Here is a 26,215-nt window from a genome sequence, read left to right on the forward strand (position 1 = left end):
TCAATAATTGTCACTGTTTTTTACTGTAAAATTATACTGGCATATTTCTTCAAATTAGAAATTAAATAGATCTTGCTTGGGTTATACATATGATTTTACATCTTTTATGTCCTAGAAAAGTAAAAGAGTAAACCAAAAAATATGGCAAAGGATAAAATCTTTCAGGGTGCATTTGATGTGCAAAATAATGGAGAGACAAAGATAAGCTGAAGTAAACATGGGTACAAGATTGTATTATGTCATCCTATCTCACATTATATGTATGCATGCCCGATTAAGAGTAGGCTTGACTCAATTCTTATCTTGTTTCATTTTGGTTCTTGGAAGGGATAGGTGATTGTTTTCCTTAGTTAAAATTGCCCTTGCAGTACCATACTGTCTTAATACAAATATGCAAAGAAGACTGCAAATATAGGAGGAATTCTGGAGTTATGAAAAATATGATCTCCTGCACTTGGCTTTAGCTTATAGGTTTAAAATAATCATTCTGTTTTCCATTGATATACTCGTCCTATTTTTCATCCTATCCTCCACATAAAGGGAACATTGAACATTGGATAGGATGATTCTCATCATATGCCGTTTATCATCCTCTATGCTAAATGTATCACTTACAGTGGTATGTATTTTAATGTTGTTAAGATACTGAAAAAAGAAAAACATTTTGAAAAAATGCCTTAACTAGATCCTAGTATTTTAAGAGGTTCAACACTTTTTCTCGTAAAAATATTTTATTAAGTGTTTGCATCCAATTGCATCGAAAAATTGTATAATTGAAATTTCTGGTTTTCAACACTCTATTTGGTTACAAAGACTACAATATGGTGGTCAGACCGAAAATTATTTTCCCCCAAATATAAGGCACATCTTTATGCTGACAGGCAGCTTTAACTGTGCAGTTGGTGGCAAGGCTGACTAAGGACATAACTGAAACATACCAAATATGCAATCCACAATTTAAATATTTGGAAGAATTGAACCAAAGCGGTTTTTGACTAGTCCATCTGTTGGCATCTTCAATGATGGATATGACAATGTGAATTCAGATCTTATTCTATCAGTGAACTTTGTCTTGATCAATTCAGAAACACAGCGAAGGTTTGTTACCGCTTTTCATAATTTTCCTCATGACATGGAGCTATTAATATCTGAAGCATTTCATGTAGCTTTCATTTCAGATTAACTTCACATGGTTATTGCGTATTTTCCTAATGGTGGAATAAAGATGTTTCTTTTCCTTTCGGTAAAATTTTCATTTGTGCTACTGATAACTAGTTAATCCTAAACTAAAATAGACTATTTCTTGATTTTGAAGTGTCAGAAACAGTGATAATCTTGAAGTGCATATTTGTTTCTCATTCATGTCACCTTTAGTTTCTCTTGGCTATCACAGACAGTTGCGTTGTTTTATGAACTCCAACCATTGCATTCTGGATTAGTTGCATGTTAGTCTAAATATGGAGCTTTGGTTGACGTTCTCGGTTTTATGTACATAATTGAATTTTATGGGTTTTCTGTATAAGTATAATTCATTTCATGTTATATGCAATATCAAGATCTGGCATATTGTTGATGATTTCTATATTTTATGCTATATGCTAATATTACTTACTTTACCCCAAGTATGATTTGCTTTTCTCCTTAATGAGGCAGCAAACTAGCTAGTTAATGCAATTCAAAAGATATTATCCATTATGAGAAACAAAGGTTAACCGACCATTCAAAACAAGACAAAATATAAAGAAAGAATTTGAATTGATATTAGTCATGAAGGATCAGGTATTAGGTAGATTTATGAATATGCCTGATGTAAATTTCAAAATTATTTCTGGTGGTCTATTATCCTTTAAAACTAACTTTATTGGAGGAATCTTTTACTTATGTTTCAATGATTTTCTGTAGATATATTGTCAAAGATGTTCTTGGTCATGGGACTTTCGGTCAGGTTGCGAAATGCTGGGTTCCGGAAACAAACAGTTTTGTTGCTGTGAAGATAACTAAAAACCAACCTGCTTACTATCAGCAGGCTCTGGTTGAAGTTTCTATTTTGACAACGGTAATTAAATTTCTTACAGATTTATATATTTATATCCTTCTTCTTGGAATACCAGTAGTGTAACATCATTGTCTTCATTGTTTGCCTTACGCAGTTAAACAAAAAGTATGATCCGGAAGACAAGCATCACATTGTCCGTTTTTATGATTTCTTTGTTTATCAATGTCATTTGTGCATTTGTTTTGAACTTCTTGACACCAATCTGTAAGCAATTTTATTTATATGCATACAATGAAACAAGTTTCATGATTTCCTCAATTTCCTTTACCCTTTATAAAGATACATTTCTTATATTGATTTTTTGGCAGCATGTTATTAACCTATTCCCCCTGATCTAGGCATGAGCTTATCAAGATAAATCATTTTAGGGGTTTTTCACTGAGCATTGTTCAGCTATTCTCAAAACAGGTGGTGGCAGTTTGTCTTATAGCTGAATTTGATTCTGAACTGAATAATGATTAGATTAGCTGTAGACATCACTTTCCAATTGTCTTTTGACTTGCTCCTCTTTTATTCTGTATAGATTTTACGTGGACTTGCTTTATTAAAAGATGCTGGAATAATTCATTGTGATCTAAAACAGAAAATATTCTTCTGTGTACGAGGTGAGTTACTTTTCAGTGTTGGTATGGATTACAAACTTATAATAGAATTTCATATTTCCCGTGAAGTTATATTTCTGTACTGGAAATAACAGTGTGAAGCCAGCAGAAATTAAAATAATCGACTTGAACCCGCTTGCATGGAGGGCCGGACCGTTTATTCCTACATCAGGTTTCCATCCATGTAACCCCAGATCCGGTCTGTAAGTTAGACCCAAACATAAGTGGTCACATGTCCATTCAGAAGTTTTTTTTTTTCTTAACAACTTATAGAACATTAAATATAATATAGAATAAAATATTAATACGATAATATCCAAAACGATAGCAAATACATGTCACCAAATATAACCGAAAACATATAGAGATATATGTTCGTACACAAAGTAGTCTGTAAGTTAGACCCAAACATAAGTGGTCACATGTCCATTCAGAAGTTTTTTTTTTCTTAACAACTTATAGAACATTAAATATAATATAGAATAAAATATTAATAATACGATATATATCCAAAACGATAGCAATACATGTCACCAAATATAACCGAAAAAAACATATAGAGATATGTTCGTACAAGAAGTAGTTGATCTCTTCTGATGCCAAATCTGCTAGCTTACGGTCTGCTGTTATCTGAAAAAGGTAAAAACTACAGAATGAGCTAAAAAGCTCAGTGTGCTCACATGTTTTGAAAACATGAACACTACCCCCATCCTTTCACAATTTGTTTGTGTAGGTTCCCCAGAACCATACACCCGCACACCGGTAAGGCCCTGAGCACACAGCCGAGGAGCCTGCAGATAATCTTCCTCCAATAATATTCCCCCAATGATAGTAATGAATATGAATGTATTCGCGTAAAACGATGAATAATTCTTTAAAAACATAAGAATGTTTCAAGCTTGAAAACCATAAACAGAAATACAGAAATCAAAAATCAAATCAGTAATGTATGGTAATTCAGATGTTAGGTAATCAGTATTCAGAAAACGGTATAAAATACCGTAACCAGAAAATATCAGAAATATGCAGTAAATCAGAAATCAGATACACAGTATTCAGATATTATATACTTTAAAACAATATAACACTATCAGGAAACACACCTGTAACAGTCTGAGAAATCAGATAGGGAAGTCTATTACTGGTTTTGTCGATCACGCTCTGCTGCAGCGCTAGATCCTACGAATTGAAAAAAATCCATATTGGAATCCTAATATAAATAATCTTAATCTTTATTTAAATAATATACGGAAACCTACGGGTAAGTCTAGTAGTACGTGGTTTGGGCTGATCTGACGAACGAACAATTCCGGACCTAACTTCTCTCAGTTGAAACACCAGTACCTTCATACAATATTTTATTGAATCAATTCCATAACCAAAACTCAATTAAATAATCAAATATTAAAATACTAAGCCTTTCTGGGTTCACATGCTCGATTTGGAAATTTCGGGTCAGAATTTGGCAAAACGGACTTCGGAATCAGATTCAGGACGTCGAAAAACATAAAGTATGACCTTCCAGATATTTAAATTCTTGGTCAAAGTCAAGGGTTTGACTGACAATTTGGAGAGTTTGTTCGAATTTGGTGAAACGGACTTCAGATTCGGATTTGGAACGTCGAAAAATGTCAAGATAGGTATACTCGGTCAAAATCAAAGGTCATTTAATGCCCGGTCAAAGTTCTGGTCAAAGGAGGTCAACGGTTAACGGCCCGGGTCGGGTTGGGTCGGGTCGAACCGGTTCGGACCTGTCAACCCGATTCAGACTGGTCAAACTGGTTTCAAGCTGCTCGAAGCTTCCCCACGTGCAGTGACGGCGTGTGGGGGGCGTGTGACGTACAACGGTGTCCTATAATTCACGAAAAATTTCCTAAAAATTATTTTGAGCGATTTCAAATACTTACAAAGCTCGGTTCAATTTTTGAACGGCGGAGAGCTCGATTTCAACGAATCGGAAACTTTGACCGCTTCACCTCCCCACACGCCGCCGTCTACGGAGACCAATGATGATACCGACGGACTCGGAACGGCACAAGGAACACGAGTGCAGGGGTGTCGTAAACGGAGCAACGATCGGCGATGAATTTAAGATTTTCTCGGCAATTGTGCTAAAAAACGTCGAGACTTTGACTTGAAATTCCCGGCATTTGGCAGCATTTCACCTCAATTAATTTAAGGGAATTGTTACTGACTCGATAACGAACACGATGGTGGTTTCAAAACGACGATCGGAATTCGGACGGCGTCGGGATCGTTGTCGGAAGTTGACGTTGGGGGAAGAGAATTTAGGAGATTACTGTAACATCACTTTCCAATTGTCTTTTGACTTGCTCCTCTTTTATTCTGTATAGATTTTACGTGGACTTGCTTATTAAAATGCTGGAATATTCATGTGATCTAAAACCAGAAAATATTCTTCTGTGTACGAGGTGAGTTTTTTTCAGTGTTGGTATGGATTACAACTTATAATAGAATTTTCATATTTCTCCGTGAAGTTTATATTTCTGTACTGGAAATAACAGTGTGAAGCCAGCAGAATTAAATAATCGACTTTGAACCCGCTTGCATGGAGGGCCGGACCGTTTTATTCCTACATTCAGGTTTCCATCCATTGTAACCCCTAGACCCGGTCTGTAAGTTAGACCCAAACATAAGTGGTCACATGTCCCATTCAGAAGTTTTTTTTTTTTTCTTAACAACTTATAAAACATTAATATATAGAATAAATATTAATAATACAGATATATATCCAAAACGATAGCAATACATGTCACCAAATATAACCGAAAACATATAGAGATATATTGTTCGTACAAAATAAGTAGTTGATCTCTTCTGATGCCAAATCTGCTAGCTTACGGTCTGCTGTTATCCTGAAAAAGGTAAAAACTACAGAATGAGCTAAAAGCTCAGTGTGCTCCATACAATGTATAAAAACATATTAACAAAATATTTAATAAAATTTGTTTATGCAACATGTTTTGAAAACATGAACACTACCCCCATCCTTTCACAATTTGTTTGTGTAGGTTCCCCAGAACCATACACCCCGCACAACCGGTAAGGCCCTGAGCACACAGCCGAGGAGCCTGCAGATAATCTTCCTCCAATAATATTCCCCCCAATGATAGTAATGAATATGAATGTATTCGGAAAACGATGAATAATTCTTTAAAAACATAAGAATGTTTCAAGCTTGAAAACCATAAACAGAAATACAGAAATCAAAATCAAATCATAATGTATGGTAATTCAGATGTTAGGTAATCAGTATTCAGAAAACGGTATAAAATACCGTAACCAGAAATCATATCAGAAATATGCAGTAAATCAGAAATCAGATACACAGTATTCAGATATTTATATACTTTAAAACAATAATATACACTATCAGGAAACACACTGTAACAGTCTGAGAAATCAGATAGGGAAGTCTATTACTGGTTTTGTCGATCACGCTCTGCTGCAGCGCTAGATCCTACGAATTGAAAAAAATCCATATTGGAATCCTAATATAAATAATCTTAATCTTTATTTAAATAATATACGGAAACCTACGGGTAAGTCTAGTAGTACGTGGTTCGGGCTGATCTGACGAACGAACAATTCCGGACCTAACTGATATTCTCTCAGTTGAAACACCAGTACCTTCATACAATATTTTATTGAATCAATTCCATAACCAAAACTCAATTAAATAATCAAAATATTAAAATACTAAGCCTTTCTGGGTTCACATGCTCGATTTGGAAATTTCGGGTCAGAATTTGGCAAAACGGACTTCGGAATCAGATTCAGGACGTCGAAAAACATAAAGTATGACCTTCCAGATATTTAAATTCTTGGTCAAAGTCAAAGGGTTTGACTGACAATTTGGAGAGTTTCATGTTCGAATTTGGTGAAACGGACTTCAGATTCGGATTTGGAACGTCGAAAAATGTCAAGATAGGTATACTCGGTCAAAATCAAAGGTCATTTAATGCCCGGTCAAAGTTCTGGTCAAAGGAGGTCAACGGTTAACGGCCAACGGGTCGGGTTGGGTCGGGTCGAACCGGTTCGGACCTGTCAACCCGATTCAGACTGGTCAAACTGGTTTCAAGCTGCTGTCGAAGCTTCCCCACGTGCAGTGACGGCGTGTGGGGGCGCGTGTGACGTACAACGGTGTCCTATAATTCACGAAAAATTTCCTAAAAATTATTTTGAGCGATTTCAAGATACTTACAAAGCTCGGTTCAAATTTTTGAACGGCGGAGAGCTCGATTTCAACGAATCGGAAACTTTGACCGCTTCACCTCCCCACACGCCGCCGTCTACGGAGACCAATGATGATACCGACGGACTCGGAACGGCACAAGGAACACGATGGTGCAGGAGGTGTCGTAAACGGAGCAACGATCGGCGATGAATTTAAGATTTTCTCGGCAATTGTGCTAAAAAAACGTCGAGACTTTGACTTGAAATTCCCGGCATTTGGCAGCATTTCACCTCAATTAATTTAAGGGAATTGTTACTGACTCGATAACGAACACGATGGTGGTTTCAAAACGACGATCGGAATTCGGACGGCGTCGGGATCGTTGTCGGAAGTTGACGTTGGGGGAAGGGAATTTAGGAGATTACCGTATACAATACTAAACCTCACCAATTTTTCTTGGATAAATTCAGAGCTTGGTCCCTCAATTTTCTTTAACTCTAAAATAAGCTGTAGACATCACTTTCCAATTGTCTTTTGACTTGCTCCTCTTTTATTCTGTATAGATTTTACGTGGACTTGCTTTATTAAAAGATGCTGGAATAATTCATTGTGATCTAAAACCAGAAAATATTCTTCTGTGTACGAGGTGAGTTACTTTTTCAGTGTTGGTATGGATTACAAACTTATAATAGAATTTTCATATTTCTCCGTGAAGTTTATATTTCTGTACTGGAAATAACAGTGTGAAGCCAGCAGAAATTAAAATAATCGACTTTGAACCCGCTTGCATGGAGGGCCGGACCGTTTATTCCTACATTCAGGTTTCCATCCATTGTAACCCCCAGACCCGGTCTGTAAGTTAGACCTAAACATAAGTGGTCACATGTCCCATTCAGAAGTTTTTTTTTCTTAACACATATAGAACATTAAATATAATATAGAATAAATATTAATAATACAGATATATATCCAAACGATAGCAAATACATGTCACCAAATATAACCGAAAAACATATAGAGATATATGTTCGTACAAAATAAGTAGTTGATCTCTTCTGATGCCAAATCTGCTAGCTTACGATCTGCTGTTATCTGAAAAAGGTAAAAACTACAGAATGAGCTAAAAAGCTCAGTGTGCTCCATACAATGTATAAAAACATATTAACAAAATATTTTAATAAAATTTGTTTATGCAACATGTTTTGAAAACATGAACACTACCCCCATCCTTTCACAATTTGTTTGTGTAGGTTCCCCAGAACCATACACCCCGCACAACCGGTAAGGCCCTGAGCACACAGCCGAGGAGCCTGCAGATAATCTTCCTCCAATAATATTCCCCCCAATGATAGTAATGAATATGAATGTATTCGCGTAAAACGATGAATAATTCTTTAAAAACATAAGAATGTTTCAAGCTTGAAAACCATAAACAGAAATACAGAAATCAAAAATCAAATCAGTAATGTATGGTAATTTAGATGTTAGGTAATCAGTATTCAGAAAACGGTATAAAATACCGTAACCAGAAATCATATCAGAAATATGCAGTAAATCAGAAATCAGATACACAGTATTCAGATATTTATATACTTTAAAACAATAATATAACACTATCAGGAAACACACCTGTAACAGTCTGAGAAATCAGATAGGGAAGTCTATTACTGGTTTTGTCGATCACGCTCTGCTGCAGCGCTAGATCCTACGAATTGAAAAAAATCCATATTGGAATCCTAATATAAATAATCTTAATCTTTATTTAAATAATATACGGAAACCTACGGGTAAGTCTAGTAGTACGTGGTTCGGGCTGATCTGACGAACGAACAATTCCGGACCTAACTGATATTCTCTCAGTTGAAACACCAGTACCTTCATACAATATTTTATTGAATCAATTCCATAACCAAAACTCAATTAAATAATCAAAATATTAAAATACTAAGCCTTTCTGGGTTCACATGCTCGATTTGGAAATTTCGGGTCAGAATTTGGCAAAACGGACTTCGGAATCAGATTCAGGACGTCGAAAAACATAAAGTATGACCTTCCAGATATTTAAATTCTTGGTCAAAGTCAAAGGGTTTGACTGACAATTTGGAGAGTTTCATGTTCGAATTTGGTGAAACGGACTTCAGATTCGGATTTGGAACGTCGAAAAATGTCAAGATAGGTATACTCGGTCAAAATCAAAGGTCATTTAATGCCTGGTCAAAGTTCTGGTCAAAGGAGGTCAACGGTTAACGGCCAACGGGTCGGGTTGGGTCGGGTCGAACCGGTTCGGACCTGTCAACCCGATTCAGACTGGTCAAACTGGTTTCAAGCTGCTGTCGAAGCTTCCCCACGTGCAGTGACGGCGTGTGGGGGCGCGTGTGACGTACAACGGTGTCCTATAATTCACGAAAAATTTCCTAAAAATTATTTTGAGCGATTTCAAGATACTTTCAAAGCTCGGTTCAAATTTTTGAACGGCGGAGAGCTCGATTTCAAGGAATCGGAAACTTTGACCGCTTCACCTCCCCACACGCCGCCGTCTACGGAGACCAATGATGATACCGACGGACTCGGAACGGCACAAGGAACACGATGGTGCAGGAGGTGTCGTAAACGGAGCAACGATCGGCGATGAATTTAAGATTTTCTCGGCAATTGTGCTAAAAAAACGTCGAGACTTTGACTTGAAATTCCCGGCATTTGGCAGCATTTCACCTCAATTAATTTAAGGGAATTGTTACTGACTCGATAACGAACACGATGGTGGTTTCAAAACGACGATCGGAATTCGGACGGCGTCGGGATCGTTGTCGGAAGTTGACGTTGGGGGAAGGGAATTTAGGAGATTACCGTATACAATACTAAACCTCACCAATTTTTCTTGGGTAAATTCAGAGCTTGGTCCCTGAATTTTCTTTAACTCTAAAATAAGCTGTAGACATAACTTTCCAATTGTCTTTTGACTTGCTCCTCTTTTATTCTGTATAGATTTTACGTGGACTTGCTTTATTAAAAGATGCTGGAATAATTCATTGTGATCTAAAACCAGAAAATATTCTTCTGTGTACGAGGTGAGTTACTTTTTCAGTGTTGGTATGGATTACAAACTTATAATAGAATTTTCATATTTCTCCGTGAAGTTTATATTTCTGTACTGGAAATAACAGTGTGAAGCCAGCAGAAATTAAAATAATCGACTTTGAACCCGCTTGCATGGAGGGCCGGACCGTTTATTCCTACATTCAGGTTTCCATCCATTGTAACCCCCAGACCCGGTCTGTAAGTTAGACCAAAACATAAGTGGTCACATGTCCCATTCAGAAGTTTTTTTTTTTCTTAACAACTTATAGAACATTAAATATAATATAGAATAAAATATTAATAATACAGATATATATCCAAAACGATAGCAAATACATGTCACCAAATATAACCGAAAAACATATAGAGATATATGTTCGTACAAAATAAGTAGTTGATCTCTTCTGATGCCAAATCTGCTAGCTTACGGTCTGCTGTTATCTGAAAAAGGTAAAAACTACAGAATGAGCTAAAAAGCTCAGTGTGCTCCATACAATGTATAAAAACATATTAACAAAATATTTTAATAAAATTTGTTTATGCAACATGTTTTGAAAACATGAACACTACCCCCATCCTTTCACAATTTGTTTGTGTAGGTTCCCCAGAACCATACACCCCGCACAACCGGTAAGGCCCTGAGCACACAGCCGAGGAGCCTGCAGATAATCTTCCTCCAATAATATTCCCCCCAATGATAGTAATGAATATGAATGTATTCGCGTAAAACGATGAATAATTCTTTAAAAACATAAGAATGTTTCAAGCTTGAAAACCATAAACAGAAATACAGAAATCAAAAATCAAATCAGTAATGTATGGTAATTCAGATGTTAGGTAATCAGTATTCAGAAAACGGTATAAAATACCGTAACCAGAAATCATATCAGAAATATGCAGTAAATCAGAAATCAGATACACAGTATTCAGATATTTATATACTTTAAAACAATAATATAACACTATCAGGAAACACACCTGTAACAGTCTGAGAAATCAGATAGGGAAGTCTATTACTGGTTTTGTCGATCACGCTCTGCTGCAGCGCTAGATCCTACGAATTGAAAAAAATCCATATTGGAATCCTAATATAAATAATCTTAATCTTTATTTAAATAATATACGGAAACCTACGGGTAAGTCTAGTAGTACGTGGTTCGGCTGATCTGACGAACGAACAATTCCGGACCTAACTGATATTCTCTCAGTTGAAACACCAGTACCTTCATACAATATTTTATTGAATCAATTCCATAACCAAAACTCAATTAAATAATCAAAATATTAAAATACTAAGCCTTTCTGGGTTCACATGCTCGATTTGGAAATTTCGGGTCAGAATTTGGCAAAACGGACTTCGGAATCAGATTCAGGACGTCGAAAAACATAAAGTATGACCTTCCAGATATTTAAATTCTTGGTCAAAGTCAAAGGGTTTGACTGACAATTTGGAGAGTTTCATGTTCGAATTTGGTGAAACGGACTTCAGATTCGGATTTGGAACGTCGAAAAATGTCAAGATAGGTATACTCGGTCAAAATCAAAGGTCATTTAATGCCCGGTCAAAGTTCTGGTCAAAGGAGGTCAACGGTTAACGGCCAACGGGTCGGGTTGGGTCGGGTCGAACCGGTTCGGACCTGTCAACCCGATTCAGACTGGTCAAACTGGTTTCAAGCTGCTGTCGAAGCTTCCCCACGTGCAGTGACAGCGTGTGGGGGCGCGTGTGACGTACAACGGTGTCCTATAATTCACGAAAAATTTCCTAAAAATTATTTTGAGCGATTTCAAGATACTTACAAAGCTCGGTTCAAATTTTTGAACGGCGGAGAGCTCGATTTCAACGAATCGGAAACTTTGACCGCTTCACCTCCCCACACACCGCCGTCTACGGAGACCGATGATGATACCGACGGACTCGGAACGGCACAAGGAACACGATGGTGCAGGAGGTGTCGTAAACGGAGCAACGATCGGCGATGAATTTAAGATTTTCTCGGCAATTGTGCTAAAAAAACGTCGAGACTTTGACTTGAAATTCCCGGCATTTGGCAGCATTTCACCTCAATTAATTTAAGGGAATTGTTACTGACTCGATAACGAACACGATGGTGGTTTCAAAACGACGATCGGAATTCGGACGGCGTCGGGATCGTTGTCGGAAGTTGACGTTGGGGGAAGGGAATTTAGGAGATTACCGTATACAATACTAAACCTCACCAATTTTTCATGGGTAAATTCAGAGCTTGGTCCCTCAATTTTCTTTAACTCTAAAATAAGCTGTAGACATCACTTTCCAATTGTCTTTTGACTTGCTCCTCTTTTATTCTGTATAGATTTTACGTGGACTTGCTTTATTAAAAGATGCTGGAATAATTCATTGTGATCTAAAACCAGAAAATATTCTTCTGTGTACGAGGTGAGTTACTTTTTCAGTGTTGGTATGGATTACAAACTTATAATAGAATTTTCATATTTCTCCGTGAAGTTTATATTTCTGTACTGGAAATAACAGTGTGAAGCCAGCAGAAATTAAAATAATCGACTTTGAACCCGCTTGCATGGAGGGCCGGACCGTTTATTCCTACATTCAGGTTTCCATCCATTGTAACCCCCAGACCCGGTCTGTAAGTTAGACCCAAACATAAGTGGTCACATGTCCCATTCAGAAGTTTTTTTTTTCTTAACAACTTATAGAACATTAAATATAATATAGAATAAAATATTAATAATACAGATATATATCCAAAACGATAGCAAATATATGTCACCAAATATAACCGAAAAACATATAGAGATATATGTTCGTACAAAATAAGTAGTTGATCTCTTCTGATGCCAAATCTGCTAGCTTACGGTCTGCTGTTATCTGAAAAAGGTAAAAACTACAGAATGAGCTAAAAAGCTCAGTGTGCTCCATACAATGTATAAAAACATATTAACAAAATATTTTAATAAAATTTGTTTATGCAACATGTTTTGAAAACATGAACACTACCCCCACCCTTTCACAATTTGTTTGTGTAGGTTCCCCAGAACCATACACCCCGCACAACCGGTAAGACCCTGAGCACACAGCCGAGGAGCCTGCAGATAATCTTCCTCCAATAATATTCCCCCCATTGATAGTAATGAATATGAATGTATTCGCGTAAAACGATGAATAATTCTTTAAAAACATAAGAATGTTTCAAGCTTGAAAACCATAAACAGAAATACAGAAATCAAAAATCAAATCAGTAATGTATGGTAATTCAGATGTTAGGTAATCAGTATTCAGAAAACGGTATAAAATACCGTAACCAGAAATCATATCAGAAATATGCAGTAAATCAGAAATCAGATACACAGTATTCAGATATTTATATACTTTAAAACAATAATATAACACTATCAGGAAACACACCTGTAACAGTCTGAGAAATCAGATAGGGAAGTCTATTACTGGTTTTGTCGATCACGCTCTGCTGCAGCGCTAGATCCTACGAATTGAAAAAAATCCATATTGGAATCCTAATATAAATAATCTTAATCTTTATTTAAATAATATACGGAAACCTACGGGTAAGTCTAGTAGTACGTGGTTCGGGCTGATCTGACGAACGAACAATTCCGGACCTAACTGATATTCTCTCAGTTGAAACACCAGTACCTTCATACAATATTTTATTGAATCAATTCCATAACCAAAACTCAATTAAATAATCAAAATATTAAAATACTAAGCCTTTCTGGGTTCACATGCTCGATTTGGAAATTTCGGGTCAGAATTTGGCAAAACGGACTTCGGAATCAGATTCAGGACGTCGAAAAACATAAAGTATGACCTTCCAGATATTTAAATTCTTGGTCAAAGTCAAAGGGTTTGACTGACAATTTGGAGAGTTTCATGTTCGAATTTGGTGAAACGGACTTCAGATTCGGATTTGGAACGTCGAAAAATGTCAAGATAGGTATACTCGGTCAAAATCAAAGGTCATTTAATGCCCGGTCAAAGTTCTGGTCAAAGGAGGTCAACGGTTAACGACCAACGGGTCGGGTTGGGTCGGGTCGAACCGGTTCGGACCTGTCAACCCGATTCAGACTGGTCAAACCGATTTCAAGCTGCTGCCGAAGCTTCCCCACGTGCAGTGGCGGCGTGTGGGGGCGCGTGTGACGTACAACGGTGTCCTATAATTCACGAAAAATTTCCTAAAAATTATTTTGAGCGATTTCAAGATACTTACAAAGCTCGGTTCAAATTTTTGAACGGCGGAGAGCTCGATTTCAACGAATCGGAAACTTTGACCGCTTCACCTCCCCACGCGCCGCCGTCTACGGAGACCAATGATGATACCGACGGACTCGGAACGGCACAAGGAACACGATGGTGCAGGAGGTGTCGTAAACGGAGCAACGATCGGCGATGAATTTAAGATTTTCTCGGCAATTGTGCTAAAAAAACGTCGAGACTTTGACTTGAAATTCCTGGCATTTGGCAGCATTTCACCTCAATTAATTTAAGGGAATTGTTACTGACTCGATAACGAACACGATGGTGGTTTCAAAACGACGATCGGAATTCGGACGGCGTCGGGATCGTTGTCGGAAGTTGACGTTGGGAGAAGGGAATTTAGGAGATTACCGTATACAATACTAAACCTCACCAATTTTTCTTGGGTAAATTCAGAGTTTGGTCCCTGAATTTTCTTTAACTCTAAAATAAGCTGTAGACATCACTTTCCAATTGTCTTTTGACTTGCTCCTCTTTTATTCTGTATAGATTTTACGTGGACTTGCTTTATTAAAAGATGCTGGAATAATTCATTGTGATCTAAAACCAGAAAATATTCTTCTGTGTACGAGGTGAGTTACTTTTTCAGTGTTGGTATGGATTACAAACTTATAATAGAATTTTCATATTTCTCCGTGAAGTTTATATTTCTGTACTGGAAATAACAGTGTGAAGCCAGCAGAAATTAAAATAATCGACTTTGAACCCGCTTGCATGGAGGGCCGGACCGTTTATTCCTACATTCAGGTTTCCATCCATTGTAACCCCCAGACCCGGTCTGTAAGTTAGACCAAAACATAAGTGGTCACATGTCTCATTCAGAAATTTTTTTTTTCTTAACAACTTATAGAACATTAAATATAATATAGAATAAAATATTAATAATACAGATATATATCCAAAACGATAGCAAATACATGTCACCAAATATAACCGAAAAACATATAGAGATATATGTTCGTACAAAATAAGTAGTTGATCTCTTCTGATGCCAAATCTGCTAGCTTACGGTCTGCTGTTCTCTGAAAAAGGTAAAAACTACAGAATGAGCTAAAAAGCTCAGTGTGCTCCATACAATGTATAAAAACATATTAACAAAATATTTTAATAAAATTTGTTTATGCAACATGTTTTGAAAACATGAACACTACCCCCACCCTTTCACAATTTGTTTGTGTAGGTTCCCCAGAACCATACACCCCGCACAACCGGTAAGACCCTGAGCACACAGCCGAGGAGCCTGCAGATAATCTTCCTCCAATAATATTCCCCCCAATGATAGTAATGAATATGAATGTATTCGCGTAAAACGATGAATAATTCTTTAAAAACATAAGAATGTTTCAAGCTTGAAAACCATAAACAGGAAATACAGAAATCAAAAATCAAATCAGTAATGTATGGTAATTCAGATGTTAGGTAATCAGTATTCAGAAAACGGTATAAAATACCGTAACCAGAAATCATATCAGAAATATGCAGTAAATCAGAAATCAGATACACAGTATTCAGATATTTATATACTTTAAAACAATAATATAACACTATCAGGAAACACACCTGTAACAGTCTGAGAAATCAGATAGGGAAGTCTATTACTGGTTTTGTCGATCACGCTCTGCTGCAGCGCTAGATCCTACGAATTGAAAAAAATCCATATTGGAATCCTAATATAAATAATCTTAATCTTTATTTAAATAATATACGGAAACTTTCAGGTAAGTCTAGTAGTACGTGGTTCGGGCTGATCTGACGAACGAACAATTCCGAACCTAACTGATATTCTCTCAGTTGAAACACCAGTACCTTCATACAATATTTTATTTAATCAATTCCTTAACCAAAACTCAATTAAATAATCAAAATATTAAAATACTAAGCCTTTCTGGGTTCACATGCTCGATTTGGAAATTTCGGGTCAGAATTTGACAAAACGGACTTCGGAATCAGATTCAGGACGTCGAAAAACATAAAGTATGACCTTCCAGATATTTAAATTCTTGGTCAAAGTCAAAGGGTTTGACTGACAATTTGGAGACTTTCGGGTTCAAATTTGGTAAAACGGACTTCGGATTCGGATTTGGAACATCGAAAAATGTCAGGATAGGTATACTCGGCCAAAATCAAAGGTCGTTTAATGCCCGGTCAAAGTTCTGGTCAAAGGAGGTCAAGGGTCAACGGGTCGGGTCGGGTCGAACCAGTTCGGACCCGTCAAACCGATTTCAAGCTGCTGCCGAAGCTTCCCCACGTGCAGTGGCGGCGTGTGGGGGCGCGTGTGACGTCCTACGGTGTCCTATAATTCACGGTAAAATTTCTAAAAATTATTTTGAGCGATTTCGAGATACTTACAAAGCTTGGTTCAAATTTTTGAACGGCGGAGAGCTCGATTTCAACGAATCGGAAACTTTGACCGCTTCACCTCCCCACGCGCTGCCGTCTACGGAGACCAAGGATGACACCGGCGGACTCGGAACGGCACAAGGAACACGATGGTGCAGGAGGTGTCGTAAACGGAGCAACGATCGGCGATAAATTTAAGATTTTCTCGGCGATTGTGCTAAAAAAAGTCGAGACTTTGACTGGAAATTCCCGGCGTTTAGCAGCGTTTCACGTCAATTAATTTAAGGGAATTGTTCATGACTCGATAACGAACACAATGGTGGTTTCAAAACTTTTCTTGGGTAAATTCAAGGTTTGGCCCCTGAATATTCTTTAACTCTAAAACAAGCTACAAGTTTTAAAATCTTTCAATTTAGTCCCCAAAATTTATCAATTTTCACAATTAAAAACTCAAATTTCAATTAACTATTATTTTGAAATTTCCGGGTTGTTACATCCATAGCTACAACTTGTTATACTGATCATTGTCATCATGTTCAGTATGGTCTTATGCTTGTGTTTTCTTCTTTTCTTCTGCAGAGTCGGTATTATAGGTCTCCCAAAGTTCTTCTTGGGTATCAGTATCCTTTTGATATAGTTTTATAGGCTTATTCTTTTCTATCTCTTCTTCTTGCATACTGCTTCTGTATTTTGGTGGGTCATGGTGTTGTTTCTTTCACTGTAATGTCTCTTCTCATCTTCAATGACTTGCTGAACTCGGACTTTGGTGGAATAAACTTCAGCAGAACTTATTTGGCCTTACCAATCTTCAGGTCCGAAATAATCATCGGAGTTCAGGTTTTATCAAGCAAAGAAGCTGAACCCAACTTGCGCCCTTGGTGCTTAGGTTCATTATTGGTGCTAAAATTGATCTTTACTTCATATGGTTGTGAATTTTTTGAACTTGTTCCCTGCTGATATAACATCGTACTGTTGCAATTTGTGTTTAATGACCACATTAAATAATAAATATTTTATTACTACTGACCATAATGAGATCCTTTTTTCTTTCATCTAACGTATTTACATGATCTGCTATAGGAAGGGCATAACATACAAAATATTAAACCTCAAATAGATTGTTCAAAATGATTTTGGCTCGACTTCCTTTGTTCTTATTTTACACATTGAGTTATTTCATTTATTACTGAGCAACAATACATGAACTGGAAAGGAATGATGTAAAGGTAGGTTTGCATTCATTGTAACATCTCATATCACCTTTAAGGTATTCAACTCTATCTCCTTGAAGATAATAATCAAAATATAATGTATGGAACTCTATCTAAATCTTGCTGCAATATAACTAAGATCTTTCTATTTCTATAAGATCTCTTTGAAATAATGATATAGAAAAAAATGGTGTTATTTTATCTTCTATTTTCTTTAGCATGTTTCAACCTATATATCTTTTGTACTTATCACAGTATGATTAGTCTTTGGAAGTAATAATGATATAGAAAAAAATGGTCTTATTTCCATGGCTTCTGTCATATGATTATTCTAGTTTTAACCTTGATCCTTGTTCAGATATATGACAGATATAGACATGTGGTCCTTTGGCTGCATAGTTGCCGAACTCTTTTTAGGGCTGCCGTTATTCCCAGGTGCTTCAGAATTTGATCTTCTAAGGCGAATGATTGGAATACTTGGGTATGCCTCCTGCTTTGGTGGTTACATCTTGCTAACAATTACTCTCTACTCTCTATTCAAGGCATCAGTTTCATCTAACAGATTTAGGAATAGCTTTTCTTATGTTGATTAATAAGAGAGTATAATCAAGCAGGTAGGTTTTTGATCTAAATGGAAGAAGTTTACAGAAATTTGTAGTTTTCCTTGATTAAAAAATACCGTACAAGGAATGAGAGCAAAGTTTTGATCTAATATTTCTTAATTGCAAATATGTTTTGAACATTGCAAATTTGAAGTGCCACGTTCCTCTCTTTCTCTGATTCCTTTTATTTAATCTTAAAGTATCATCATGAAAAGCAGATCCCTATGGCCATTCACCTTTTACACTTGCACCATAGCCAATACTTCTGAGGGAGATGTATGTGCTTCATAAGAGATGAGCTAATCTTGCAGTTTAGGATATTCATAACTTTCTCATCAATGTGATTAATTTGACTTGTCATATAAGAGCCTCTGAAGGATGCTCTGGAACTCTGCATCTTGGATTGTATTCTATGAGTCCCCTTTTGGTGGTTCTAAGATTGACTACTTGTGATCACATAAAAAAAATGGTTCATACTATATTTTCTGCTTATTTAACTGACTTTAATACCTGGTTTATGTATATGTCAAAAGTGAAAAGAGGAAGACACATGCATGTGTTGTAGCACTCCCGTTCAGTGATTTGGTGTTATAATTTGATTGGCCTATGAGATCAGTCTAAATAATTAGTTCTTGAACCCTAAAACAAGTAATTGTAAGTACCCCTTGAACACCCTGCACTTAAGTTACATAAGAACTTTGTACAAGAACTTGGTCATCTAGCCGACTTAATTCATTGAAATTCAGAATATTACATGATATTGTGTGTTCCATCTTTAGAATTTTAGAACACTTCCTACTTGATTTTCCTTGAACTATTTTTAATCAGTTGATGTTCATAGTCATTCTGTTATTTTTTTTTCTTTCATTCAGTAAAAGCCATTTGCTGCTTATCGTTTTCTGATTGTTTTCAGTCTCCTGTTTCCAACTTATTTCTCCTTTTCCCAGATAAACATGGTTACAACCAGATAGCTTTAAATTGAAAAGTTTTTTTTTCACTCATTACCTATTCAATTGTATTTTTGCGCTTAATGTGAACACCTTTTTATATATGGTTGTCATTTTGTAGAAGGCAGCCCCCTGATTATGTTTTAAAGGAGACAAAAAATACAAGTTCGTGCATTGGAAGTATCCACAATATAGAGAATGGTGAGATCTCCAGTGGTGGAAGAACTGCTTACCAAGCATTAACAGAGGAAGAATATGAAGCTGTAGGTGTTCATATTTGCTTTTTTGAGGAAAGCTTCTTGAAAAATAGTATAAGAATAGGAATTCTATGCATTTACTTGCCAGTGTAATTTTATTCATCCGATAGTCATTATTGCTTGTCCCTGTTCAGAGGGAGCTAAAGAAACCGTTGATTGGAAAAGAGTATTTCAGTCATAAGAACCTGGAAGCAATTGTTACAAACTATCCTTACAGAAAGAACTTGCCTAAAGAAGATATCATTAAAGGTTAGCATCTAAGTTCGTCATTGAATTTACAGCTCGGCATGGTGGGAAAATGTTGTGTTTGACTACCATCTGTTAAGGACCTACTAATGTTTTTTTCATAATGAACCTATCACAGAGAGTCTGTAGTAAAAAACAGAAAGAGATGAAAGACCATAATTTTCATTTAAGTAAAAACCTGCTTAAATACATCACAAATAACTAATAAGTTGAAACTTCTACCCATGTTTCCATGTACTGCCACTAACATAAAACATGGCAACTACTTAGCTAAAAAACAACAACTAAACTTGATTAAGTAAAATGCATAACAAACTCCTAAAAACTAGGATAAGTTGCAGCCACTAGAGACATTTCCAACACTCCTCCTTGAATCAGTAGTTGCAAACTCCTAAAGCTTTTCTCAATGATTCAAACCTGCTCCTTGGAAGAGCCTTAGTAAATATATCAGCCAGCTGGTCATTTGTGCTGCAGTAGAGCAAAGAAACTTCACCATTCTTCTGGACTTCTCTAAGAAAATAAAGTTTAATGTTGAAGTGTCTGGTCTTTCCTTGAAAGATTGGATTATTGGAGATTGCAATGGCAGCTTGGTTATCCACAAACACTTTTGTGCTCCTCCTTTGCTCCAAGCATAAATCATTCAAAATCTTCCTCAACCATAGGGCTTGATTTATAGCTGCTTAGCAGCTATAAACTCCGCTTCAGCCGTGGATTGAGCCATTATAGCTTGCTTCTTTGAACTCCAAGAGAACATTCATGAACCAATCGTGAAACAATATCCTGAAGTGCTTTTCATGTCATCTAAGGATCCTCCCCAATCACTATCAGAGAATCCATGAAAATTGAATTCTTGACCATGTTTGAACAGGACTCCATAGTCAATAGTTCCTTTGACATATCTCAGCAGTCGTTTAGCAGCAATAAAATGTTTTTCACTAGCAGCTTGGGAGAATCTGGCGAGGACACTTACAGCTTGCAAAATGTCAGGTCTTGTTGTTGTGAGATACACTAGACAGCCTATAAGACTCCGATAGACAACCTCTTCAACCTTTTTTGCACCATCTTCTTTGTAAAGTCTCTCTTTTTGATTCATTGGAGTACTTACTGACTTGCAATTCTCCATGTGAAACTTCTTCAAGATCTCTTTAGCATACTTTCTTTGACAAATAAAGACTCCTTGATGATCTTGTCTTACCTCTATTCCAAGAAAGTATGCCATGGTCCCCAAGTCTATCATTTCAAATACTTTCATCATCTCTTCCTTAAAGTTTCGAACCAGCACATCATTATTTCCAGTCACTAAGATATCATCTACATAAACGGAAACGATTAAAATATCAACAGTTGAATGCTTGACATATAGTGTTGGCTCACTTGGACTTTTTCCGAAACCAAGAGAAAGGAGATGCTCATCGATTCTAGCGTACCATGTCCGTAGAGCCTGCATTAAGCCATACAAGGCCTTTTTAAGCAAGTACACCTTATTCTCCTCTCCATCCACCACAAAACCTTCAGACTGTTCAACGTAAATTTCCTCCTGCAAATAGCCATTAAGAAAGGCAAATTTCACATCTAGTTGAAATACCTTCCATCCCTTTTGTGCGGCCAATGCAAGAAGCAATCTGACTGTATCAAGTCGAGCAACAGGAGCAAAAGTCTCTGAAAAATCTACTCCAAACACTTGAGCAAATCCTTTCACCACAAGTCTGGCTTTGTGCTTGTTAATAGAACCATCTGCATTTAACTTGGTTCTAAACACCCACTTTACTCCAATGACCTTCTTGTGACAAGGTCTAGGAACCAACTCCCATGTTTGATTCCCTTCAATCATACGGAGCTCCTCTTGCATTTTTTATATCCATCTTGGATCATCCTTAGCTATATAAAAATCTGTCGGTTCTAAAACACCAACATTACACCTTTCATAGATGTCAGAAAGCAATCTAGTTCCCCTAACTGGAGGATCATCAATATTCTCATCCTCAAATGATTCGGTATTAGGAACTAGATTCACTTCTTCATCTTCCCAATTCCATTGTTGATCTTCAACAAAATGAACATCTCGACTTATTAGAATATTACCAGTTTCGGGCTGGTAGACTCTATAAGCCTTTGAAGCTATGCTATAACCAATAAAAATTCCAAAATTTGCCTTTTTATCCAATTTATCTCATTTCACACTAGGTACATCAGTGAAACAAACACAACCAAAAACTTTAAGATTCTGGATAAAAGGTTTATAACTATACCATGCTTCAAATGGAGTTTTCCCTTGCACTGCCTTCGTAGGAAGCCTATTCAATAGGAACACAGCTGTATTTGCAGCTTCTGCCCAAAACTTCTTCGACAACCATTTCTCATGTAGCATACACCGTACCATCTCCATTACAGTTCTGTTCTTCCTCTCACTCCATTTTGTTGCGGAGTATACGGAGCAATGAGTTGGTGCTCAATTCCAGCATCTTCGCAAAACATATTGAATTGTTCTGAGGTGTATTCCTTGCCGTTATCAGATCTTATAACCTGAATTTTGCAGCCACCTTGATTCTCAACCCAAACTTTAAATTTTCCAAAAAACTCTCTCATGCACAGAGGAGATGAAATAAGACTCGGAGCAAGAGAATTGGGGAAATCAGAGAAAGGGTTAGGGATTTAGAATTGGGAATGGACCTGACATGTTCTACAGCCCACTAAGGATAGGAAACAGCTTGCTTATTTGTGCAGGTTGTTATACTCAGTACAACAAGGACTGTCAGCTGTAGGGTAACTATGGGTACATTGTAACTATATAAAACCATGTACTAGAGGAGGAGAAAGCATGCTTTGATTGAATGAATTCTAAACTTCTTTGAATCTCTTCTTTTCTTTCCTTAATCTTTATTCTCTTAATTATTTGTCTAATTTCCTTCTCTAATCACATAACAATTGGTATTCAGAGCAATCATTTCCTGGCAGCTTGAAGCAAAGAACCAAGGCATGGCAGACTCCATTAATCTTTCTGCGATTCAGAGGCAGCTTGACGATCTCACCAAGATGATAAAGCATACAACGGCTAAATCAACTCCTCCAAAATGGTGGGAAGCACATAATGCTCGCATAACTGATTTGGAGATGAAAATGGACACAACCAGAGATCGGTGAGCAGATCTTCCAGATTCTAGCTAGTACAATGAGTGAGCAAAAACAAAAGCGGAGGGGATGTGGTAATGTATCACAGGTGTTCGACAAAATGCAAGCAAAAGAAGCTGAGCCATTCATCATTGAATCATCCAGCCTCTTTGATGGTCAAGATCCTGCAGAAACAGAAGCTGAGCAAAAAATATGCAATGGAAAACGATATAAAGGCTACTATAATGGATGATGCTTATGGTAAGAACATTTACCCTGTCTATACACTTGAAGAAGCTTGCTTTATGCCCAAAACTAAGCTAGAAAGCACTGAACCACCACTTAAATGTTATGCTGAAACTACAAAGAGTAGCCCCAACAATGGTGTTATGATACTTCACTGCAGAGGGCATAAAATGTTTGAGAAAACATTAGGGGTTCAGCATTGCGTAAACCATAGCAGTGGTGACAAACTTCTCAGTCGTTGTGATGAAAAATTTAGCAAATTGAGTCTAAAGGGGTACGCATCCAATGGTTAAATCAATACCAAAGTCCGAAGTCTTACCTCTACATGAATAGAACAAAAATTTGGGAGGAGTTTAATATGAAATAGAGACCTCTTCAAAATCAAATGAAGTTTCCATAAGAGTTTATACGGAGAACATTCACTTATTATGAGTCCGGATGGAGGATGAACCATTATCAGTTGAAGAATGTTGTTGCTAATGTTAACAAAATCATAGGCCCCGCATTGATCGAAAATGACCTAATCGAACAGACTGTCTTTGACAATTTCATGCTTCAACAACTAGATGAAACTCAAAATGACTGGGGTTGGTGTAAACAAAAGCTTGGCGTAAATGTTATTTTTGTGGTTTCCCTTATTATTTACCAAGTTGGAGCTAAATTCAAGAACATTACTCCTTATAAACACATTACTAACTTTGCTAGTAACCAGAAGTTGATCCTGTCAGTCCCTGCTTTCAATGTCATCAAGGGTGGTTCACATCCAAGAAACAAACTTGCTATGTTGGAGTTCATGATTCTCCCTGTTGGAGCATCATCCTTTAAGGGGGTCAAGAAGAGGGATGTGGAAGTCTACCATCACTTGCAGACTGTTATCGAGAAGAAGTATGGTCAAAATGCAACAAATGTCTGCAATAAGGGTGATTTTGCTGCTCCTAATATTCAGGAAAACAAGGAAGGGCTTGAGTTGTTACGAAATGCCTTTGCTAAAACAGGTTACACATACAAAATTATTATTGGAATGAATGTTGTTGCATCTGAATTTTATGGACCACTTACTAGGAGTGTAAATGAGTCGAGTCGAGCTCAAGTATTACCGAGCTCGACTCGAACTCAAAAACTTTAAATGTAGGCTCGACTCGACTCGAAAACTCGCGAGCCTAAAATTTTCAAGCTCGACTCGAACTCGAAATATAATATTGAAACTCGACTCGAACTGGAAAAGGCTCGAACTCAAAAAAATTCAGGAGCTCGATTGAAGCTCGAGACTCGAGCTCGATTGAAGCTCGATTTTGATCTCGATTCAAGCTCGAACTCAAACTCGAATTTGAGCTCGATTCAAGCTCGAACTCGATTCAAGCTCGAACTCAAACTCGAATTCAAACTCGAACTCAAACTCGAATTTGAACCTACAAAAATCTTATATTACATTTAAAATATATAAATAATTTTCCCTTTAATCAACCATCACGATACATTTTTTTATGATAACATGAACTCATTTCAGAAACTTTATAGGATGCATACAAGAGTAGTTATGGATGTAGAACAGGTTCTAAACACATAAGAATCTTTTAACGTGATGGAATCTGATAACAATTATAAATATTACATACATATGTTTACCAACATATATACATACATAGATATATATGATCTATAATAAATTATACTAAACCTGGGTTTTTTTCGTTAGTCTTCCGGAAGTGGACTACTTTGTTGGGTTACAAACATTTGCTAAATCGGTAACTTCAATTAGGAAAACTTGTCCAGAAAAATCAAAAGATGCAGATCAAGGAGTGCAGATTTTTTCCCTTTACTAAAGAAACACATTGGTTCAGTTTCCACTTTCCAGAAACTATGCAAGTTACAAGCATTTGGTTATGAACATGCATATGCACATGAATGCAGGCTGAGGTGAACAAGAGAGAATGACCTTCGAGACAAGCAAAGCAGCAAGTTGTCTCTGATGCTGGCCAAACTCCTCATCTTCATACAAGCTTTCTCTGAAAAAAGCAAGCATAAGATCAATATACCCACCCAAAACTCATTAAGTACTCTACTTTGAATTAGAATCGCTCCCATTTATAGGCCCACTAACCTATACAAACTATCCATGAAAGAAACAGATCTGGCCATAATAAATTTAAATAAGCTGAAAGCAGATAAGTGAAGATAAACCTAATATCCCCATCCCTATTTCACTCCAATCCCCATTGTTTTTATTCACTGTAAAGTTCAATTTCCTAAGTGAACAAACTATTAACTACATTACAAAATAATTGCTTTTAGTTCTTTCCAATCTGAAACTTATGCAGTACATATAGTTTAACTAAAGTAATCAATTATCACAAGCCAAAAATAGACACAATATAACTGTTGAATCCAAATTTTCACCCTCTTCCAGCCAAATAAAAAATCAAAAACGGAAAAGTTGAACCATGATAAATCTCCAAGAACAAGTAAAACAGCCCAAGCTTACCAAAATTTGAAATTTACCCACTTAACGTAATGAATGTCAAACTAAATTGTCATTTTTCTAGTGTAACTAAATCAAAACATCAAGAATAACTTTCTTCACTTCGTTTCATCCAATTTCCTCACCTACGAATCAGATCAAAACAACCGACACCTAAACCCAAACTAAATAAAAGAAAAATGCCAAAGAAAAAAACTCATGCTTACATGATAGGAACGCTAGTGGAGATCTCAGGCCAAAATTGATCAACGAAACTAATTAAATTAGAAAGTGCGTGATATTTCAACTGAGGATTGCTCTCGTTAAGCATCGCCAATAACCCTCCAGCCGAACTGACACATTTCTATTCTTCCCCGATAGGAGCTTGCCTTTGTCGCCCGGAGTCTTGGGGGAGCGTTTAAGCCACAATAATTGTGGGTTTCTTCTGGGGCTACGAGTGGACGAGGTTTGAGAGGAGAACGGCGAGGGAAAGTTTTAGCCAGGGAAAGTTTGAGGGGAAATGAATTAGGGTAAGAGTTTTTACCCTAGATATTCTACTTTATGTGTTCCTTCAATTTGTGCTTGTTTTTAATTAT

The 26,215-nt window shown here is 36.8% G+C and overlaps 1 protein-coding gene and 3 long non-coding RNA genes across 4 annotated transcripts; 3 read left to right on the plus strand and 1 right to left on the minus strand.

The window, feature by feature from the left end:
• Positions 1-952: 952 nt before the first annotated feature.
• Positions 953-2,419, plus strand: LOC120170157. The gene is made up of 3 exons (XR_005520735.1): positions 953-1,098; positions 1,903-2,056; positions 2,151-2,419. It is a non-coding gene; the product is annotated as an uncharacterized LOC120170157 (long non-coding RNA).
• On the minus strand, positions 1,106-20,311 carry LOC120170159. The gene is made up of 3 exons (XR_005520737.1): positions 20,301-20,311; positions 14,978-14,982; positions 1,106-1,477 (listed from the first exon to the last, which is right to left on the minus strand). It is a non-coding gene; the product is annotated as an uncharacterized LOC120170159 (long non-coding RNA).
• On the plus strand, positions 17,041-19,810 carry LOC120170158. The gene is made up of 3 exons (XR_005520736.1): positions 17,041-17,164; positions 18,114-18,236; positions 19,696-19,810. It is a non-coding gene; the product is annotated as an uncharacterized LOC120170158 (long non-coding RNA).
• Positions 20,312-23,606: 3,295 nt separating the features above from the next.
• LOC120170091 (enolase-like) lies at positions 23,607-25,082 on the plus strand. The gene is made up of 2 exons (XM_039178111.1): positions 23,607-24,251; positions 25,017-25,082. The coding sequence occupies exons 1-2, from the start codon at positions 23,607-23,609 to the stop codon at positions 25,080-25,082; spliced, it is 711 nt and encodes a 236-aa protein (XP_039034042.1).
• Positions 25,083-26,215: the final 1,133 nt, after the last annotated feature.

Source organism: Hibiscus syriacus, unplaced genomic scaffold (assembly GCF_006381635.1).
Source record: "Hibiscus syriacus cultivar Baekdansim isolate YM2019G1 unplaced genomic scaffold, ASM638163v2 tig00111772_pilon, whole genome shotgun sequence".
In the NCBI taxonomy this organism is placed as follows: domain Eukaryota; kingdom Viridiplantae; phylum Streptophyta; class Magnoliopsida; order Malvales; family Malvaceae; genus Hibiscus; species Hibiscus syriacus.

Coding starts and splice junctions, on each gene's coding strand:
- LOC120170091 (XM_039178111.1), top strand. CDS start 23,607: ATGAACCATTATCAGTTGAAGAATGTTGTTGCTAATGTTAACAAAATC. Junction 24,252..25,016: donor ATGAGTCGAGTCGAGCTCAA/GTATTACCGAGC, acceptor TCCACTTTCCAG/AAACTATGCAAGTTACAAGC.